We start from the raw sequence: 23,266 nt of genomic DNA, 5'->3' as shown, positions 1-23,266 counted from the left end.
TAAACAATATCTTCATATCATAAAGTAGTGGAAAATGACAGTAAATGGATTTAATTGTGTCAACAGTGGAGGTTTTAAGCTATGCACAGAAATAATGTATTCGGCACAGTATGTAGCAGATGATGACTTGCGTCTTAAATAAGATAACCAGAGCCACAACTGGCCTAAACTTTGTGCTTGCCTAGCATCGCTTTGTCTTTTTGATAATGTGGAGGGTACAGACTGAACAACTGTGGGGAGGAAAAGATGCAGAAAACTGGCATCCCTTCAGGGTTCATGTGCTATAAGCCAAGAGTAGAGCCGAAGAGAAAAAGGAGCAAGGCAATTCCCAGCCGGGCTGGGAAAGTCTGCTTCAGCGGCTAACAGTATTGCTGTTCGGAGAACAGTCAGTAGGTAGAGCTCATGTAATGCGCAATGAGAAGGAGAGAGCCCATATCTCATTTTCTGAAGTACATTATCCTAATGAGCTTTCTTTCTTATCTCTTCCACTGTAGTGAATAAAGCTGCAATTAATTCTCTTAAGCCAGGCAAGGTTTGGACCATCGCAAGTAAGATGTAGTACCCTGTGAAGCAATGTTTTCTACAAGTGACGTTTTTGATGGTTGTGTGCAAGACCTCGGTGAAATCACCTTCAAAAATTCCTTGGTAAAGGATCATTTAACCATTTTTTGTATTGTTTAAACTATGATTTCATGAAAAAATTGTTTCTTACAGAAATAAATCAGTAATTAAAAACAAACAGAAAAGTAACCCGCCTCTGCAGAAGTCATGATATCAAGCCATAAGAGAGCATAAAGTGTTGCATGAAGGAGAAATGGATTGCAGAGTGAGAAATCGAAACAGTTGTACTCATGAAAAAAAAGAAACAGGCATGTTCAGGCATATCAGAATTATTTTTTCAAAGCACGCAAGAATGTCCATGAATCGCAGCAAATAACTCCATGTCCAATAGCAAACTGCTGGGTACTGTGTACCTTTCAACTGTATGCATTTATTAGCCAATGGTACTACATTTTGAAGTTTTTCTACATGTTTAATATCTTATTACAAAGATGAAATGTTAATTCTTAGTCTTATGGGAAGGTTTTTCAAATTCCTTGCAAATATGTACACTTTTTTTCACAAGACATCATTACATTGTCAAATACCAGCTATTTCCTCATGAAATTTGCATGCACAGGAATTATGTAAGTCCTTTGAAACTAGTGGAGCCCTCTTTTTTTTTAGCTCAATGGGCTTCACACCCAACTACAGGGTTAAAATCCTGGATCGCTGAAGTAAATAGGAGTTGTACCACCAAATTCACTGCAGAAATAATTTTAACTTCTAATTCACAGAATTGTTATATATAGTATCTAAGTACTATCTGCAACAAGTTTGTATCAGACTCGTAGACCTCAGGGTCATGAGATGCCAAAGTGATTTCTTTCATCCACCCAGTAGGGTCCCATCCAATATTTATGTCCCAGTCAGTGCATTCTGCATTCAACCAACAGTTCACAGCACAGCTTTCAGGCATATATAGTTTGTCATTCAGACTTACTTTGTGTGTGACTGGACATGAAAAAACAGTGACTAGAAGACTAATTCCATAATGGCCGTAGGCCAAATAGAAATACAATATCTTAAAGTTCCTGTAATAACTTTTAAAAATATAAAACGATTTTCTAGGACTCAATCAGATTGGTTTTGCTTTTTAATGTATGCTTTGTGTATGGGTGTTCCAACTTAATTTACTTTCCTCAGACTACTGTAAAAAGGCATTAATGTCAGGACATGGTCTGTCTTCTAAAATGGTGTCTTCCAAATGCTTCATGCCCCGTGCAGAGTGCAGACACCCAGAGTTTGAAGCACGCTTATCCTCTGATTCAGCATCAATGGCGCAAGATGTAATAGTGAGAAACAAGCAGCGTTTCTGATTAGCAAAGTCCTTTGTGTCAATGAGGATATCATGCAAGTGGCATCCCTCCACCCTGTTCAAACCATGCATTCAACAAAAGCAATTCTCACTTTACCTGTAATGCTTCACCACTGATGAGGAAAGGGCCTTAGAAGACATTATCTATACCACAAACACATGAATGCTCATGTCAATTCCAGTGAGCACATTATAACCATATTAACAAGAGTTGCCAAGACATGTAGCTATTACATTATTTGCCTGAAATTTAGCTAAGACATCAAAATGAGAAGTTCAGCTGTATTAAAAAATCAGAATCTTAATGTTATTTTCTATTATTTTAACAGGTGAGAAGATATGTCAGTATTTAAAAAGCTAGCATTAGCAAAAATTCCGTTGGAGTATCACAATAAAATGTGTATTTTCAGAGGTGAAACCAAAATGTATTAAAATTTTAAAAGTATAGAGAAAACTGTGGCATTTTCTTAACGTCCAATAAACAATCACATTACAAACGATGATTATATTACCAACTGCAATCCCTTTTAGGAAATAATTTAGGCATGGGATTAAGCTCACCACTTCTGTAGAAAGGACACAAGCATGTTCCTATCTGCAAGTTTCTTTTAACTCACTTCTTATCTGGAACTGTTTTATTGTTTTGCTTCAAGAACGCATTGCAAAAACTCCAGCACTAAGTCTCTTTAATTGTCAGACTGATAAAAAGCCCTGAGTCCAACAAAACATTTAAGCATATTTTTATCGTTAATCCCAATACCAAGGGTCTAAAGGTTGATCTGCCACAAGTAGAAATGGGAATTCTCTGTCCGCAGAATGGAGAATGCTCTGCAGCGGAAAGGGCATGACGCTCTCGTACTCCACTATTAAATTAATAGTAGCACTGTGATCGGTGGATATTGTAGATGCTGTTCGTGGAAGACGTCTGACAGAAGTGTTCCTTCACAGAAGAGAGAGCTGAAGACAGCTTGCTTAGGGCAGCTGGGTGCATGGCACATCAAAGCTGAGATGGCAGCAGGGACAGGCACCCTGGTGAGGCAGCTGCCAGCTGTGTGCTCCCCCCGCGGCTGGGAATGGCAGTCCTGAGAGCAAGCTCAGGTACACTGGGGAACTTCTAAGATACTGGTCATTCTTACTGCATTCAAAGTAAATGTACTGCATGTATATTCTTGATACCCAAAAAAGACTTGCACTCTTAAAATACCTGATGCACAACCTCTCATGCTAATGGATACACTGAATATTGGGTTAGTGGTTACAGCCACAGAGCAGAAGTGTGTAATTCTTAAAAAAATGGGAATTCTAGGCAAAAATTGTGTGCCTAACTGAACCAGGTAACAATCATCATTAAATAGGGAGGTTATTTCCTGGAAAGCATGCCACATTTCAAGAAAGGAGACTGTACAATCATAAATGAGACCTTAGCGACTTCTGAAAATAATTTATTCTTAAGAAACAGTGGAACTTTCCTTCCAGTAAAATTATCTATTTCATATCTAAAACATTGCTTCTAACAAATATTTTAAAGCAAGAACATAAATCTTTAGGTTAAATATGTGTGCATATTTTATTTCTGCTATGTTTTAGAACAAGATTCTATGATGTTATATGACTTTATACAGGACAAAAACAGGAGTTCACAAGAACTCAGTAACAAAAAATCTGAAGTATTTAAGTAATTTTCTAAAATATTATCTCAGACATAAGCCAACAGACTTGCAAATCGTTTCAGCTCCTCTCTTTCTGTGCTCCTTTAAAGTGTTCTTACAAAGAACACATTTTTATGGCAAGTGGAATAAATACACATGATGCCTTTTATTACATACACCATTGACATCTAAATAAATAAGCAGCAGATATGGCATGCTATTTGTGGAAGGGAAAGATAATGCATACTCTGGGAACACAGTATCCCTTTACAAGTATGCTCCATGTGTCGCTTTACCCATTAGTTGCACTTAAACGGAAGCAGTTTGACCGACTGAATCAACTTGGACTCACAAGACTTGATTGCTATCTCCATCTGCACTGCTAGCTTTTGTGTTACCTTGGGCCATGAACGTCACAGAATCATAGAATTGTTATGGTTGAAAGAGACCTTTAAGTCCAACCGTTAACCTAACACTGCCAAGTTACTACTAAACCGTGTCCCTGAGCATTACATCTACATGTCTTTTAAATACCTCCAGGGATGGCAACTCCATCACTTCCCTGGGAGCCTGTTTCCATGTTTGACAACCCTTCAAGTGAAGAAATTTTTCCTAATATCCAATCTAAACCTTCCCTGGCGCAAGTTGAGGTCATTTCCTCTTGTCCTATCGCTTGTTACCTGGGAGAACAGACCAACCTCCACCTTGCTACAACCTCCTTTCAGGCAGTTGTAGAGTGATAAGGTCTCCCTTCAGCCTCCTTTTCTCCAGGCTAAACAACCCCAGTTCCCTCAGCCACTCCTCATAAGATTTGTTCTTCAGACCCCTCACCAGCCTTGTTGCCCTTCTCTGAACACGCTGCAGCACCTCAATGTCTTTCTTGTACTGAGGGGCCCAAAACTGAACAAAGTACTCGAGGTGGGGCCTCACCATTGCTTGGTACAGGGGACGATCACTTCCCTAGTCCTGCTGGCCATGGGGTGCTTTGTGCCTTCTTGGCCACCTGGGCACACTGCTGCCTCATATTCAGATGGCTATTAACCAACACCCCCAGGTCCTTTTCCACCAGGCAGCTTTCCAGCCACTCTTCCCCAAGCCTGTAGCACTGCATGGGGTTGTTGTCACCAAGTGCAGGACCCGGCACTTGGCCTTGTTGAACTCCATACAACTGGCCTCAACCCATTGATCCAGCCTGTCCAGATCCCCCTGTAAAGCCCTCCTAACCTCAAGCAGATCAACACCCCTGCCCAGCTTGGTGTTGTCTGCAAACTTACTAGGGGTGTACTCGATCTCCTTGTCCAGATCATTAATAAAGACATTAAAGAGAACCGGCCCCAATACTGAGCCCTGGGGAACACCACTTGTTACTGGCCGACAACTGGATTTAACTCCATTCAGCACAACTCTTTGGGTCTGGCCATCCAGCCAGTTTTTTACCCAGTGAAGAGTACGCCTGTCCAAGCCATGAGTAGCCAGTTTCTCCAGGAGAATGCTGTGGAAAATAGTGTCAAAGGCTTTACTAAAGTCTAGGTAGACAACATCCACAGCCTTTCCCTCATCCACTAAGTGGGTCACCTTGTCATAGAAGGAGATCAGGTTAGTCAAGCAGGACCTGCCTTTCATAAACCCATACTGACTGGGCCTGATTGCCTGGTTGTCCTGCATGTGCCATGTGGTGGCACTCAAGATGATCTGCTCCATAACCTTGCCTGGGACTGAGATCAGACTGACAGGCCTGTACTTCCTCATATCCTGCTTCTGACCCTTCTTGTAGATGGGTATCACATTTGCTATCTTCCAGTCAACTGGGACCTCCCCAGTTAGCCAGTGCTGCTGATAAATGATAGCAAGTGGCTTGGTGAGCGCTTCTACCAGCTCCCTCAGTACCCTTGGGTGGATCCCATCTGGCCACATAGACTTGTCTGTGTCTAAGTGGTGTAGCAGCTCACTATCCATTTCCCCTTAGATTATGGGGAATTGATTCTGCTCCCCCTCTCTGTCTTCCAGCTCAGGGGGCTGGGTACCCCGACAACAACTGGTCTTAGTATTAAGGACTGAGGCAAAGAAGGCATTAAATACCTCAGCCTTTTCCTCATCCTTTATCACTATGTTTCCCCCCACATCCAATAAAGGATGGAGATTCTCCTTAGTCCCTCTTTGGATGTTTATAGAAACATATTTTATGGTCTTTTAAGGCAGTAGCCAGGTAAAGTTCTAGTCGGGCTTTGGCCCTTCTAATTTTCTCCATGAATAGCCTCATGAAATCTTTGTAGTCTTCCTGAGTGGCCTGCCCCTTCTTCCAAAGGTCATAAACTTTCCTTTTCCTCCTGAGTTCCAGACAGTGCTCTTGGTTTAGCCAGGCTGGTCTTCTTCCCCACTAGCTCGTCTTACAGCATATGGGGGCAGCCAACTTCTGAACCTTAAAGATTTCCTTCTTGAAGAATGTCCAGCATTCCTGGACGCCTTCGCCCTTCAGGAGTGCCTCCCAAGGGACTCCATCAACCAGTCTCCTAAACAGATTGAAGTCTGCCCTCTGGAAGTCCAAGGTGACAGTTCTACTAACCCCCCTCCTTACTCCTTCAAGAATCAAAAACTCTGTCATTTCATGATTGCTATGCCCAAGATGTCCTCCAACCTTCACATCACCCCCTAGTCCTTCTCTGTTTGCAAACAACAGGTCCAGCAGGGCACCTTCCCTATTTGGCTTGCTCACCAGCTGTGTCAGGAAGTTATCTTCCACGCATACCAGGAACCTCCTAGACTGTTTCCTCTCTGCTGTGTTGTATTTCCAGCAGATGTCTGGTAAGTTGAAGTCCCCCATGAGAACGAGTGGTAGTGATTCTGAGACTTCTCCCAGTTGCTTATAGGATATTCTGCCTGCCTCTTGATCCTGGTTGGGTGGTTTATAACAGACTCCCACCACATCTGCTTTGATGGCCCTTCCCCTGATTCTTACCCATAAACACTCAACCCTATTGTTACCATCATTAAGTTCAAGAAAATCAAAACACTCCCTAACATACAGGACCACTGCACTGCCTCTCCTTCCTGGCCTATCCTCTCCGAAGAGTTTATAGCACGTCACCTCTCTGTGCTTTTGTTACTCTTGTGTTTACAATGGGATAGTAAGACTTAACTTCTTTTAGCCAAAGCAGTGAAAGTGCTATAGAAAAAGTAAGGTTTGCTTTTGTCATGCCTGCTTTGTTTAGTACAGGAACATACCCAGATAAGAACTATATATTGGATGTATTGCATATTAGGTTATGATTCTTATTAAACAGTAACATATATTTTAAAAATACTGAAACTATATAAATTGGTGAAATTTTCTCACATTAACCTTTGGGTAGAAACTCCTACTGTACTTTTAACATGAAACTATGTATTTACAGATGTAGTGTGTTACAGTGCAAGAACTCACCTGTATGGCTGTTCCGTTTGCAATATGTTGTTGTTGTAGATTTTGATTTGGATGTTAAGTAGGTTGAATTGGAGCCAATGGAACTAGAGGATAAGGATTTCCCAAGATTATCAGAACTCTTCTTTATAATATTGGTTGCTGTTTTGCTCCAATCTAAAAATGATTGAAAAGTTTTACAGAAATAATTACCATATGTACTAAAAGACTACTGTATTAAATCATGAACATTTCAGGTATCAGATGCATTTCTTAATGTTACTTATAACAAACAACCTATCCTTTTCCTGTCGGGTAGCTTCTTTGGTTCCAACTTGATTTACTTTGCTGTTTACCACAATCATTAAAATTGGTTGCTCTAACACACTATATATCATTTTGCTGGATGGCAGAACTGTAAGACCCAGCTTTCCAGGATGCCGGAGAGCAGTGAAGATCTGCAGCAATATAAGACTGCCAAAGTTTCATCACCTGAACAGAGAAATCTGAGGGATGGATAGGAAAGAGATAGATAGGAGCATTTACAGAGGTTTTATTGTTTGATGGCTTGGTCTGCTGAGATAGGTACTACACACTAGTGGATTTGCACTTGTTGTTATAGGGTTTAGAATATTGGTGTATTACCAAAAAAAAAAAGAATAATAATGGTTATTTAGTAGTTCACATTTGAAGCATTTTGTCTGAACCATTAATGCAGTAGTCCAAAACTTCCAAAATTAAATTAAATAACTAATACCAATAAACTTACTGAGGAAAACTGACACTGAAAAATTCATCATGTGTCCCAATACTAGTAGAATAAGTGCATCTAACTACTTTTGTATCATATACCTGCAGGTAGGTACAGGTAATTTCACACTTTAGTCTTGTTGCTGTAATTCACTGTACTGCAATGAAATTCACAAAATGGAAGAGAAGTCCAAAGCAAAGACACAATGACCACTTTAGCCTCGATTTAAATCAAGACAAATATTTTATCCTGAATCACTGCCGTAAGGTATAGGTTACTATTTCTTTGATCTAGCTATGGCAGTGTTGCAAGGCTTTGGCTTGTTTTTCTCTTTGCTTTATCATAGCATGCCCTAAAGTACATTTCAACTGGATAGGTTTGCAAGTTCACATATTTCACTGCTCTGCCTGAAAACTGTGTCAGATTCATGAAGAATAAAACCAGCTGGTGGTGATGGACTGGTTAACGCTAGGTGTAATGACAGCACATTAACTATACCAACGAAGTACTCAAATGCTTCAGGCTTTTTATTGCTATCATACCCACAAGCTGCCCAACAGCAGCATAAAAATGTGGAAATAATTTGATCCGTCTGTGTTTTCCAATTCAGGAGTTACAGCCTGAACCACATGGAAACTGAGCATACGAAACAATCTGGATGCCTGATCAGAATGAATATGCTTTTCCTAATTTGTATTAACTCATTAACTCTTTGAAGTCATGAATCAGGTTTTCTTACAACAAAGTGAAAGTATAAATGTTTTATAGTGTACAATGAGAAAGCATTCTCTAAACAAAACAGAGCAAAACAAAGCAAAAGTCTTGATGGCAAAGCAGTTACTCAAAACCTTGAAACAAACCTTGGACGCCAAGAGAGAAAGGACACAAGGGTATTTGGAGCACAGTTGTTATCCGGGACAGACTGGCTTCCCTTACTAGGCAATGAGCTTATGCCACCTTACACCAACTATAGATTTCAACCCTGGTCATTGAGCAAGAACCATATGAACAAGAATTATATGGTCCAAACCCATTACACCATAAAGCAAACCAAGATCCAGTTGCCTAAACACAGGGGTCTAATGACACCTGAGATGCCCAAACGTGCAGGAGACTATAAACACAGTGTCCCAAGCGCTGCACTTCAAAGTGTCCAAACCAACCACTCTCCTTTCTCTCTGAGAGTCACAGATAAAGATGAACTTCAATTCTGGAACCTAATCAGGCTTCTGCTAAAGGAATTTCCTATGTTTTTGAGTCTCTGATTACATGGTTTTCTCTGAATTACATGGTGAAGGACAGGCCAGTTTGAAAAGGCAAAGATAAAGGCAAAAACCCTCAAAGTATTTCTATCTGCCTTTTAAGAATTGCTCCTACATCAACCTAACAGTCCATATAATTCAGTAAACATACTGTAAGGTAGGAGAAAAGCAGTAAGATTGGCTTTTGACTGACAGAGTCCGGATCTCTGGATCTTTATTTAAATTTTTATTTTATTTTCAGGGTCCAAAGGGCCTTCCAAAACCATGCTCAAAGCACTACAAAATTTACCAGCTGCCTTCAGTGGAAAACTGAAAGAGAAGACCTGAGAATTTTTATGAAGTGATATCTGAAAAGTCCCTTGGCAATTGTTAGTACTGAAGTGAAAGCCTATGATTAATCTATTTTTCCACATCTCTGGCCTACGTTGTATTATATTAAAAATGACATAGCTAACTGTTCACCTGGACTTTTATGGACTACTGCAGCACTTAAGGAGGGGAGCTATGAATGGCTTTTACCTGAATTGTCTGCCAGTCGGAATCTGCCACAACAGAGATGTCTCCTCCATTGTTTCTGCACATTTTCTTTCATGGCACAATGGAATACAAATATAAATAAACCTGCAACAAAAGCAAATAAACAGCAAGTGAAGCCTGCATTTATAAATAGACAAACAGTAACTAAAATCTGCTAACAAACGACTATGAAGTACAAGTAAAGGAAAATCATCATAAAGTTTTCATATTGTCAATCTATGCCTCATTTAAGAGGTATGGAAAATAATTAAATCTTTCCCATCCTCTAGCTGCTATATAAGTGCTTGGGATATCAGAAGAGAGCGAATAGAACCCCTTTTATTGACACTGTTGATTTAGATCCATCTCAGTGTGGATCTTTTAATATTTATTTTTTTTTTGGCTTAGAGGAAAATAATTAAAAGGTTTTGTCTTTGAACTAAATGAGTATTTTGCAACAGCAAAAGCCAGATTGGAAAGTAAATACAGACACTATTACATTGGCAAGAAAGTATTTTGTCGCCTCCTACTCCATATCTACAGAACCGTGGGCTGTATTCTTCTAAAGCTGAAAGTCTTGTGATTGGCACTGCCCTGAAAAATCCCACTTGTGTGTATGTACATCACATGCATATACTTGAACTGATTATGAATAAGAATAAGTAATATAAGAATAAGTAATATAAGTAAGAATATATTCACAAGTACTAATTAGGTGTCCAGCAACTTACTTCTGAAGAAAATAACCTGGTTGCAAGAAATGTGTTTTAAGAATGTTTTTCTGGAGTTCATATTTCTCATGCAATTGTATAATCTTTATTTTCAAGACAATATATAAGCATCTACCATGTGGTAAAGAAGGTCCTAACTGGGTGTATGGTATGATTTCATCATTCTACAGAGATACTTTGGAGCTAAATATAGAAGTTGGAAATCTCATATGCTCCTGGCGCTTCCCAGGCAGGCACTGGCTGTGGAATCTTCCGTCGTTCTCTGGCTTGGCCTGTTCTTGTTTTACTTTTTATTCACTGGGAGAGAGCCAACCTGGAGCCAAACACCTGATGGCAAAATGTTACTGCCAAATCCCTCATGACTGTACCTTAAATATTAATAAATGCTACACGAAGTGGGCAAACAGGGTTAAGTGCCATCCTCTGAGACTGTTCCTTTATGACCACCATGAATAGCTCCGTATACTAATGCCGACTATGTTTCAGCTGGCAGAACACAACAGCAGGGTATAGCTTAGAAAAAAACTGCTCTGGAGCACAAAATTATCCTCTCTGCTCCAAAGTGCTGAGGTCTAATTCTGCATGAATGCTTGTCATTGAACTGGACCTGTATTTGCTTATAGCCGTCAGGTCAGGCTGCGACCCCTGAGATCAATTAACTTTGGGTATAAAGATTGTGTCATGAAACATGTTTTTTGCAAAATTTTTCAAGAGCTGATGGGGAAAAAAAGCAGCACAATTTAAGGAAGGCAAACATACCTTAGTGCATCCCATATGCAAGCTCTGTTGAATTATGGTTACTATGTTTGCATTTAGTAAAATATTTCTGTGTGTGATTTCTTTTAAGCACAGTAATTTCAATGCAGTCACTAGCAGCTCTTACAGGCTTAGAGTTATGCAGTTGTTTGTGGCCCAAAGTACCTCTTAGGACTTCTGTACAACTACAAACTTACTAAATTGCTGCTTAATTAAATTGTGGTGAATGTTTGGAATACTCTGAATGGTTAAAAAAGAAAATGCGTATGTCTATAGTAATACAAAACGAATGTACTGCATTAAGTACTTTGCCTTTGCCCTGTCTGGGCTTGGTCTCTGAATTTTTTTTCTCTGTGTTTCATTATTCATTAAGTTTACAATGTGCTTTAGTAATACAGCTTTGGTTTTGTTTCCCAGAGTCAAATCAGACCCTAGGCTTGGCTCTGCCTTGGCTCTGACTTGAAAGTATTTGGCTTGCCCAGGCATATATATAAAATGAGCAGCCAAAAAAGAGATGTTCCCAGATTTTTTATTCTGAGCATCAAAGAGAGAAAAATCATTTCCTATGTAGATGAAATAACAAAGTACAGTAATACCAGTAGTTGCTGCAATTTACTTTTTCAGTGCCAGTGCACAGTAAACTAGGTTGACGGAGACTGCTGGTATAGCTTAAAATACTAGTGCAATATTCAAAAACTTGCGAGAGAGAATAAACATATTTACTGAGGGCTCAATAATTAAGCTCATGCTAATACTGATGAAAGACCTGGAATACTGAACTTCTTTTTGCTGCTAGGAGATGCTTCCAGATACAAATACTAAATTTTTCTTCACTCCATTCCGTCCCCTTAATGCTACGTGTGCACTACACCAGTTGTATGTGACTTTAAACATCTTCTTTCTTGTTTCTTTAGCTTTGCCTAGCTCTTTCTGACACAGCAATAAGCATTTTCAGATATGGGATTGCTGTCTTCCTGTGCTTGATATGACACGCCTGAACATAAACTGTGCCATCTTTGCTACCACAACCTGTGAAAAGCTCACCACTCTTCTTTTTGCGTTTACTCCTCAGGTTTTTGAGTTTCAGCTTCTGAGTTAACTGCCTTACAAATATTCATTTTCCATTGAACAGTGCTATTACCCCACAGAGACTTAAGCAGTGGTGGTCAACCTTGTGCGCACTCTGCACATACAAGCTTAATTGATTGCACTGGAAATTCTGGTTAGAGAGAACTCGTTGAATATGATCCTTGGCGTGCTTTTCAGTGTTTTAATCTGTTTTCATGGTCTTCCCATATTTCTAATCTCTCTAGGCCCTTCTGAATTTCTAACACGGACACATTGAAGCAAATACTTCATTATGCTGCTAGGGGAGTATCAGAATCTGTCCTTTGGAAAAAAAGTCTTTAGTAAGAACATCACATCCGAACAATTTTTTGCCATTTTGCCTAGCATTTTAGGTTGAAACTGACCCAAACCAAAAGCCACAACATTATTCTCTTTCCACGAAAGCTCAATAAATCTCTTAGCACAGTAAATGCGTCTCAACTGTAACAGATAAAATCCACACAGTATAACATTAAGTACTTTTTCCATAAAGGGAAGATATTTTGCTGACCCTGGGAAAATTTATTTTTTATCTCAATATTTGTGTGGCATAACACGCTCCTCCAATGGCATTCTTGGGTTTGTTTTTTGTTATGTTTTTTTATATCAACACCTGCATGGTATAACATATGCCCCTTCCATGACCTTCTTGAGTTTTTCTTTTTGTTATGTTTTTAATTGTTCTGTATTAGTGGGCCGGGCAAGCAGAGGTGGAGATTCTTACATCTTTTGGTACATACGCAAATTTCAGCTCTGAGCCGAAATTCTTTTAAATGTCAGCTATATAATTCTGTAATTTATAACCATTTGATTAAAATTTATAACATTTTTCAGAAGGATGAACTATGTTGGAAAAGTAAAGCACTCAAAACTACAGTAAAGGAAACAAAAATAAGCTGACTGTAACAGTTGCTGGATTTTCCTTAAAGGACCAAATAATATCTCATACCTCTGTGCTATCTGTCCACACTGAAACAGGACTGAATTTTGTTTTATGAGCTTCTCATGCCTTAATAAAACAATTATGAGCTTTACAGATTCCCTACAGGAATAAATTAAGGAAAGAGGCTTCCTATATTCGTTATAATCAGTGAAAGGAAATGTTGAAGGTCATATAGCATCTATCTCAACAGAAATCATTGCAGACTGTTAGCTAGGAATAGCACTCTTTATAATACAGTGCATTTTATGGAAAAGACCTTGAAACATTAATTAATTTAACTAAGATATTCAACCCATATGTAGTTGGTATCATTATTCTGCATAAGGGGAAACAAATGAGGGTTTAATATCAAGGAAAAATCTGGATCTGAGTTCCCTAGTCAAATCACTGGACATAACATGTCCCAGAACAGCAACATCTCAAATATTATTTGTTCACAGAAAAGAAATTCAGCTTACCTTGCAATGAATTGAAAATTGAGAAGAGGTACAGGAAAGGAAGAGTTAAGGGACCCCAGGCAAAAAAGGCAAAGCCCCACGTCATGCCCAGGAGGAAGGTCAGGCTGACCACACTACGGAGGTTCCTCAGGATCTCTTCCTTCAGGCTCCGATTAGTTCTTTTCCCATTCCTCCCACAGATCTGCACCATCACCACAATAAACATGGCAACATTCATCAGAAACATGATTCCAAAGTAGCCGGCACAAGTCACATAAAACACAACTTCATTCTTGATCCAGCAGCTGTAAAAAACCACAAATATATGATCATTTTTAGATAATGCAAACTATCCTCCGATTATTTATAGGACTACAAGGAAAATCAGTCTATGTCTGATACCACTGATGCAGAGCTATACTTTGAAATGAAACCTTTGTCCATTTTCTGTTTGTAAATAGGACGAAGCCCAGTGGCATCTTAAGCAACTATGGCCCATAGTATTATCATGTCAGAAATCTGAGGGTTGTACCACATTTTAGTTAAAACTAAAAAGGAAATCTGACCTCAGATACAAGCTGTGGGAACTGCAATCCCATCGTGGGAAGTTTAGACTCAGTATGAGTAGCTTCACCACCTTCATCTGTTTGAAGCACAGGACGCTTTAGTAACAGAATGGGCAAACATAGATCTTCAGTATCAAAATCTCAAGTTTCTGCCACTTGAGCTAAAGAAGAACCCATATATCTCTGGAGAAGCAGCAGGATGGGTAGTCCTTCGAGACAGCCATTTGACAGTGGGCCATGTAAGAGATCTAGCTTATTCCTCTAGCAGCAAATGGCCGGAATGCTTAGCATGATACTTCAATAAAAATACAGAATGACATTTTTATTTATCATGATGAAGCTTTGCCAGGTAAGGAACAGAAAATGAGGTAACAGTCATATAAAAATTCTGGCATTTGGGGATTATTATCTGGACATCAAGCGAAGAACATAGGAAGCTATTGAACTACATTGACAAAAGGCTGGTTTATTTACAAAGATGACTATTTTTATACTACTTCTTTCTTTGCTTTTACCTAGAAGATATAACTTTCATTTAAGATAAACCAAATCTGGTATTTTTATTCTATTTTCATTAAAAAACTTATGAATTATTCTTTGCCAGAGGAGTTTTTGTACCTGGCGCTGGGATTTCCCTCCAATTTTTCTTATTGCCTTCTTCACACTTCAGATTCAAGTAATTTAAAGACGATTTTGCCCACTTTGCTTGTTTAATGCAACTCTGACTTTTCCAAAGCAATCTGACTGATGTTAAATTTGGGTTGTTTTTTTTTTCAGATTGTAAATGCTAAATTATAAGAGATCAAAACAAATACTCACAAGTCATCTCCTCCTTGCCCATTAGCGTCTTTGCCATATAACTCTTTGCCATAAACATGACTTGCATTTGTATTAGCACTTGCTAAAACAATTGCTATCACCAGAGCTGGAAAACCTGTAACACAAGAAAACTTGTAGTTTGCTTTCAAATCTCCTAAACCTCTAAAATCACCAGGCAAAGCTGAATTATTGATGTCTCCGTCCCTATTGCTTTAGTACAGAGTATCCTGAGGTAGTTCTATGTCAGAAAACTGCATAGAGAAGTAAAAGGAAACAATTTTTCAAACAGCACAAATGTATAAAACTTTCAAAGCACTTAATGGACATTAATGAATAAGCCTTATAATATTCTGCAAGGTAGAAAATGTTATTGTAGTATGCCATATGGAAACTAAAGTAAAATAATCTCCCTTAATTACCCAGAGTTAAATTTGCAATTGCACACAGGCTCTCATAATATAGTGAGAAGAAGATTAACAAACTATTACAAAAATGAGATCTACCTGTGGGATGGTATTGGGATTTTTTTAAGGGATTTCTTTTTTCAGAGATGCTAATGTCACTTGATTAGGCTGGGGAACTGGGGAACATGAACTTCAACCTGTAATTTCTCTGCTGCTTCTCTCAACTGTAAATGTCTTCTCTTTTTCTATAGCATTATATATCCTTTATGTGTCCCCCCCAAAAATGAAGCAAACTATATATTTTTTCAATAATAAGGTAAAGGTAATGTTTTTGGAAAACAGACAACTATGCGGAAGAGAACTCTGGGCAGAGAGGTACAGGTCACACAAAACAAATGTAGGTTTCCTGACATGCCTTATTTACATGTCTTATCCTTGCTGTGACAAAACAGATTCAAAGGGGAAGAGGTTAATTTGCTTTTCCGACCACTCAGTCCTTGTCCTCTGCTGAGGTTGCCAAAGAGGATGCTAGTTGCCAATGGAAAGACATCAATTATCATCTGGACTGAGGTCAGTTCTCTAGCCATGAGGTTAATGGCTTTGCATTGTGTTGTATTATTTCAAACACAATATGTGCATTCAGGCAGAAGGCACAGATTCCTGATATAGAAAAAAAAAAAAGAATAAAGGCCTTGCTGCCTGAGCCCCACAGTTATTTTTCAGTATTACATTTTCCATTTCAGTCCTGCCGTGTACACTGCTTAGGGCAGGCAGGATCTCTCTGTGGTTTAAACACTGTGCTGAAGCTCAGGAAATGTTGGTTGTTTCTGATTCTGCCACAGGCTTTGTACTTGTTGGCAAGAAACTTTAAGCTGGATTGAAAGCTTTTTGAAAGTCAATATGAGGATCCCCATAGGCTTTGCAGCAACCGCAAGAGTTTCTGAATTCATTGTGTGCCACGGTCCTCCATCTCTGATATGACACTAACATTTCCCCTCTCCCATTCTGGCCTCTCTGTAAAGTAAGACCAGTTTATCTGGTCGCTCCACTCCTCCTCAGGCTGTGAACTGCTCTGGGTGGAGAGCGCCAGTTATGGTGTGTTTGCACAGAGTTATACCGGGGAACTCATCGGCAGAGAGGACTGGCTGTACGCCGCGGCAGGGGGAAGGAAACGCCACGCTGATTTTCTTGTTGCTCTGCTCTGCATTTGAGAGCTTTTATGTAGCATCATTTCAAAATACACGCTATGTAAATACTGCATCTGCTGAACTCACCCCAGCCAATGATGCAAAACTTCAGTATATATCGCCGTATATAGGTGTTGAATACTTTCACTAGAGCGATGTACATATGAACAGCTTCTAGTCCCATCCACGTAAAGGTGGCCAGAAGAAAAAAGTGCAAAAGTGCAGCTACAGCTATGCAGAGGCCATCTATGTCAAATGATGCAATCCAACCATCAAGCAAGAAGATCAGGTTAAGAAAGAGCAGGGCTGTGCTCAAATTCATCAGGATTTTGGATGGATAATCTCTTCGCAACTTCCTAATGAGAGAAACACAGGTGCATATGATTAATTAGCTTCAATCACCCAAGCTGCTTACAGCAGCTGGGTTTACCAGTTTACAGTATCAATAAAAGCACAGGGCTCTCCCTCCTAGCTGTAAGCCTTTTTGGCAATAAGGCATAGTAATGTGTACTTCTGTGTGATACCACTGAAGGCTTCTGCTGTATGGGGTGGGGGAAAGCCACCAATTAGCCTGGGTCCTTTATGAGCTAATTAACTGCCACAATATTTTAGCAGCTGATTTATTATTAAAAACCTTTCAAATTAAATATAATACAATGTGTTTTGTACTTTAAATGAAAACTGAAGAAAATAAAACTTTCAAAATACAGCTGACCTGAAGCTCGTCTCTAATCATTTTACATATAAATCTCTGCTTAGTTTTTGGAATATATTGTCCAGTGCATGCTGTTTTCTGCTTGTTCGTTTATTTGTTTGTTTTTGTTGTTGTTGTTTGATTTGGTTTGGTTTTTGGTTGTTTTGTTGTTTTTTTTTAATAATAGGATCTTAGGAAGATTGAAGATCAAATCAATTTTCTTTTTTACCTGATACACATTGAAATGTAAGAACTGAGGGGCAAGCTAACAATTTCTGCCATCTTGGACCAGAACGTTATACCATAGGTAATGCAACAGGAACACCGTCATTGGAGATATTTTGAACTCGAAAACCCCTTTTCCTCCCGACAAGCAAACTATCCTTCTTCAGCAGCTACTATGTCCTATCCTGTTACAGGCAGAATGGTTCCTTTGTGTTGACATGACTTCATTCTCTCTTTTCACTGTTCACAGAACTGTATCACTTCAAAACTTTTGCATTCCCTTGAGTCGCTTTCACTTTTCAGTAGGACCACTGCTGAAATTGTTGCAATGCTTCACAATTTATCTTCATTTTATTTCTCTTCCCACTTACTTCTGAAGGGCTTTAGAATGTAATTGTTGTAGTTGGAAATTTTTCTTTTTATACTTAGGGCTTCTTTTGCTCACACAGGCAAGTTGTGTTTTGTTTTTACAAAAAACCTGGTTGTGGATTTTAAAATAATACATATCTGTTCAGAATCTAGAGGATACTGTACTCTCAAAAGAGAAAACTTTGAGACACATTGGCCTTCTTGCCCAGCTTGAGAAGCACAGCACGTTGAAAACAGGAGGAAAGAGTCTGAGCTTACATTGCCATGAAAAAGATTTCCACTTACAACATTGTAACCACGATTTTGCAGCTATTTTTTTTAAACATAGATTTCCCTTCCTAGACAAATAAACCACACCAACCATATAACTAATTTATTTTATTCATCACATACAGGTCCCTCCTTTGTGATGTTTTTCACAGAACTAATACTTACTCAAATGCAATATATGTCAGAAGAGTTGCAGCTGAAAATATAGCAGATATTCCACAGCCTATGTAAGTGATAAAGGTGAGGACCTTGGTATTCTGTGGGTCTATTTGTGTAACGGTTCTCTGAAGGTCCTATGTGAGAGAGGAGGAAGAGGCATCGGTTACAGCAAACACCTTTTCTCTGAGCACAACTCTATTTCTTGTTAATCTGTCAAGTAAAATTCAAAAGCACTTTGGCAATACCACTATAACCCTGACATTAGGGTTCATATTTACTGAGAGTATTTAGTCTATAGTCGTTACACCTCTCACTTCCTTCCCGTAGCTCTTGAAAACATTGTGCTTTAAGTATTATAACTGCTGGGATCAGCAGATAGACAGACCCTGATACTGACCCTTTTAACTCAGTACCAGCAATTCAAATGTCCTTTTCTGGAAAAATCTCCTCTTTTCAAACTTCTTAGTTTGGTTGCTTGTAGACAACTCTCTTTATGTAGATATTTATGATCAACGTGTATTCAAAATGTAATTTAAAAGTACTAATACTGAAATGTGCAACATTCTGGGGAGTTTCTGACATCACTTCTCCTTACTAAAAGTTCATAAGAGTCAATGTAGCTAATCGTCTAGGGGTGAAACCAAGGGCAAGATATTGCTTTTTGGTTTTATGGTCTGTTTTGACATGCAAACTACAGTTATAAACAGAATTGGTCAGAAAAATAGTGACAAAGACAATATTTTTAAAAAAATTGGAAATGAAGCAGGCACATTCTGAGGAATTTTTTTTTCAAGTTTTCTGTCCAACTGCAATTGCCACATAGTACTGGCTGAGAATAAATGCCAGTGTTATTTCCTTTAACGACAAGAAAAAATGAGAATTTTTGGATCTATATTACTGTGGAGTAAATGTGAGCAAATACTAACATATAATGGTGTCCATTCTACAGTCAGTGTCACTGTTGTCCTTAGCAAAACCATCTAGCAAAAAGAAACCAAGAAAATGCTGCAAAATAGACCATTCTTCATAGGAAAAGAAAGGTGTTGTATGCAGTTTTTTACACCCTGTCCCCAACCTTATATGATGGTTTGTTTATATACATAAGGAGAGCGTTATTTGAAAATAATATCTAAATTGAAGTCAGAAAAGATTACTCAAATGGAGAAGTAGGAAGGGCCAAAACTGTGTAAAAATCTACTGGAACACAGCCCAAATTCAAAGAACTTCTGCCTTATTTCCTCCTGCCACAAAAGCATTTGGGGAAGAGAAGGGACTCATTGAATATATTCTAAAGAAAGCCCTTTTTTTCTCCTTTCGAGGATGAAAAGTGAAACAAGACCACAATTTAGCTTGCAAAAAGACAAAAAGCTTGCGGCTTTTTCATATCTACATCTGAACATGACGTGAAGAGAGCAGCTCTATTTAGAAGGCTCGGGAAGGCCAAAGCTGTAACAGTCAGTGCATGCGGATTCCTTGTGTGGTTAAGTCCTATATGTCATTGCAAAAAGTTAAATCAAAACCCAAATACTTGCACAGCATTGCTGTGATCAGGAGCAAACATCTTTCCTTCGAGTATGTTTTAGAGGCTAAAGAATGTTAATTCCAGATGGAAAGAAACATTTCAGCCCATTACTGAGTGTAAAAAAATCACCAAATATTAAAAAAAAAAAATAGCAGTACTCCACCTTTTACATGTTGGGATCTTTTTTTCTCTTGAAAAAACTTCACACGTTCAACTTGCTGGAGGCACCTGAATGCTAGAGGAATGATGCTACTGAGGCTGAAGTGCTTTATATGGTTCCCTCTTTCATCTCCCTGACAGGCTTTGGTCTACCTATCTCAGCCACTCAGACTGGAGACTTTGCTTAAGGCTCTGATAGCGTAAGAATTACACATTTTGTACCAGTCCTCAGAGGGCAGACTTCTTCCAAGAGAAGGCCTGTACCGCAAGGCATCCCCAAACCTGATTAAAGCCATTTATAAGAAAACAGCAAATACGTGTTTACACATTTCATGAAAAAAGGTATTGCTTTATACCTTTGACATTAGATAAATATGAATCTTGTCAGAGTTGCACCCTAAATTTGCAGGGGGCAATTTAGCCCCTTGAATCTCAGGATGAAGGGCGATTACTGTGCTCCCTTGGCTTTTCATCCTTACTAGCAGCTTTTCTGACTGCAGGATATTTTTCTTTCCCTGAGAATACGAGTCTCTCTTTTTTGTTCTGACAACAGCACGTCAACTTTTCTTCCTACTTTTTTTTTTTTTTCTGCAAACAACTTCCTGCTTTCCTGATCTTGAATTTTCAAATCTACCTAGACCTGTTTCTTGTTCACTTCCCTCTTTTTACACCCTCCTGTCTCAGCTGCAGGTAACTTTTGTCAGATTATGTTGTGAAGGGAAATGACAGGGACCCCCTACACCTTAGGACTCATTAAATTCAATTTTGTTCTGTTTTGCTAGTGGAAGTGTTAGTGCTGGGCCTTGGTTTTATAGTCCCTCACTTTGTCACCCAGCCATGTCTCGGCTTTGAAGTTGGATGTTATAATATGCTATTTGTATTTTGGTATCGCTCAGAAGTCTAGGTCTTTTGTGGCACAGCACTCTTCTAAATTTAGAATACTCTTACAGGTATGTGTTACTTTTTATTTTATAATACTTAGTCACTTGTAAAGAACATAATAATAATAATAAACAACTTTAATTACTTAACTTTATTTATTACCTCATTCCTGAATCCTTATCATTAGCTGTTTTGTTATGAAAAATAACTTCATGACAATAAGGGGAAAGATGATGTATTATTATTAAAAATCATGTACAAAAGGAATAACCCAAGTAACAAAAATCAGAGTTGTCTTGACCCAGGGCAAAAACTGGATGGCAGTTCCTGGGAAAGATAACTTAGTGAAGAGTGAGTTTGCCTACCATTAGGACCCCAAAGTGCGTGAGGTGGTTGCATAAGCAAACTGTCTCATTTTCATTGGACTCTGCATCCACTTGGCAGCCCGCAGGGTTCCAGCCACCATTGCCATCTGTGGAAATGAAATGGGAGAAACCACACCTTCCAGCAAACTCATATCACCATCCCTATTAAACAGATTTCTCACTTTGTCTTCTGCAAATACAGAAGTACTTTCTCAAATTGAATGAGTGAACATTAAAAACAATAAAGAAAGAAGCAAGTGTCAGATTTCCTTGTTTCTACGGAGAATCACACCAGATGAGTGTCCCAGTAATAGCCTATTGAGCAGAAGCAATAGATGGAGATCTATAACAAAGGTAGAGAGCTTTTTGGTTAATGAGGGGTGAATAAGACCTACTGTGTGGATTGACACACCTTAGTTTTGCCCAACAATAAGATGGTTTTAGAACTCCCTTTTACCACACTGATGTGATGTCTGCACCTGCCTCCCTCCTACTTATATATCCCCAGGCACACGAAAGCATTTATGGCCCAAGAGCACAGGGTCCCGCCTTTCCTCTCTTCACCGTGTAGTGCAGAAGGTCTGAGTGGATAATCCCAATTATCCTTTGTGGCCTTAAGAAAACACATGAAGTAAACTATCCCCTACTCGCCCCACCTGAAAAGGCTATTCTGAAAAATAAGTAGGAGGATTTTAATTTTAAAAATTAAACATTAAAAAGTAAAATTGGTATTTCTGATTTCTTCTCCTTTCATTTTTCCCTGCTAAAATATGAACTGATTTTGTGAAATAGTTCATACTGTCTGAACCCTTAAAGACATTTTTGCACAACTCCGGGCAAAATCCAGCAAATTATCTGACTGGCCCTATAAATTTACCTCAAATTCAAGACAGAATCTCTCACTAGACTATGAAGAACTTCCAAAACCACTTAAAACTCTCCCACTCAAGCAGCCACTGAGAATAGTTTCCTCCCTGTGTGTTTCTCCTTTGATGTGCTTCTTAAGTTTAGCTTCCTAACTAGATTCTTTTTTTTTTTTTTTTTGGCTCTTTTTTATCCTTCTGTGTTCTCCTCAGTTCTTCTGTCTGAATTTCCTGCTTTCAAGTACAACTTTGGATGGTAAATTTTATTTCTTGCAAGACTCTCTGTACTAAACCCCTCCAACTGAAGTCTTACTGCTAAGGACAGTTATTTCTTCGCTCTATCTGTTTCATTGTAAGGAAGAGTAGCATCTCAGTAGTGACCTCTAAAATAGAAGGATCTGGAAAGGCATTCCAGAGAATGGCTTTGTCTGTGCAAGGGATGAAGGCCCTGAGTGTAACATCACAGTTAGGTGATGCAGTTAGGTTAGGTTAGGCAGTAGCAATGAAGAATGGGTTAAAATGCTGCCTTGTTAATGTGTGTCTCCATACAGGACCTCATCATCTGACTGTCATCCACCTAAAAGGTGGATGAAGTTTGTGCAATATAGTTCCTTCTTCCATGGAAAAAAAAAAAAACAAAACAGCGTAACTTTTGTGACAGGCACAATCTAACAATTAAATAACCCAGCATTTTAAAAATGACCAGTTAAAAGCATGGCTAAGAACTATTCATGTGTCTGAGTAGCTTTCCTATTTACTTTGCACATACAGACAGATCAGTGAAAAAAGGCTATCAGATATAGAAATAATTTACAAATTTAAAATGTCAAACAAATTTACATAAAAAAAATTTAAAAGAGTATTTAACATCATTGTTACAAGCAACTGTACTAACCAGAAGAAATGATACAGTCTAAAGACATATTCTAGTTCTGCAAGGACTGATTAAGAAGCAAAATGGCCAAGACTGTGACTGATTTTAAAACTTAGACACGTGTATTCCCGACATAAAAGAAATTACAGTATTTTTATACTTACCGTTTTTGTTCATATCCCAGAAGACACAGGTAGGCTTAGGATCTTCCTAAGAACACATGGAAAAGTAGACTCTGTATACCTCTTCAGACATAAATCTCATCAACATTTACATTCACAACAGATGTTTTACTACATATCTTTTCATATAATAAGCTGAAGAATAAGTACCATTTGGATTCTTGAAATTTTGTCTAGTATCAAATTAGAACTTATTCTGCCAGAAAGAGAGATCTGCCCAGACTATAAAATCTAGAGCACTGTTCCTCTGCACCTTTCC

At 38.7% G+C, this 23,266-nt stretch overlaps 1 protein-coding gene across 1 annotated transcript in view; it reads right to left on the bottom strand.

Annotated features, from left to right (window-relative positions):
• The window catches only part of GPR126 (G protein-coupled receptor 126), a 108,380-nt gene that overhangs the window by 575 nt on the left and 84,539 nt on the right, over positions 1-23,266 (bottom strand). The window contains exons 16-23 of the mRNA XM_009882305.1: positions 22,990-23,035; positions 21,089-21,195; positions 18,167-18,294; positions 16,531-16,799; positions 14,853-14,967; positions 13,489-13,772; positions 9,497-9,598; positions 6,989-7,141 (exon numbers count right to left, since the gene is read on the bottom strand). Of these exons, the coding sequence (XP_009880607.1) occupies positions 6,989-7,141; positions 9,497-9,598; positions 13,489-13,772; positions 14,853-14,967; positions 16,531-16,799; positions 18,167-18,294; positions 21,089-21,195; positions 22,990-23,035 (1,204 nt within the window). The remainder of the gene's footprint in view (positions 1-6,988; positions 7,142-9,496; positions 9,599-13,488; positions 13,773-14,852; positions 14,968-16,530; positions 16,800-18,166; positions 18,295-21,088; positions 21,196-22,989; positions 23,036-23,266) is intronic.

This window comes from Charadrius vociferus, unplaced genomic scaffold, assembly GCF_000708025.1.
Source record: "Charadrius vociferus isolate BGI_N301 unplaced genomic scaffold, ASM70802v2 scaffold13, whole genome shotgun sequence".
NCBI classification, from domain to species: Eukaryota; Metazoa; Chordata; class Aves; order Charadriiformes; family Charadriidae; genus Charadrius; species Charadrius vociferus.
The sequence above is the reverse complement of the archived record's forward strand: the minus strand, read 5'-3'. Positions and strand labels throughout refer to the sequence as shown.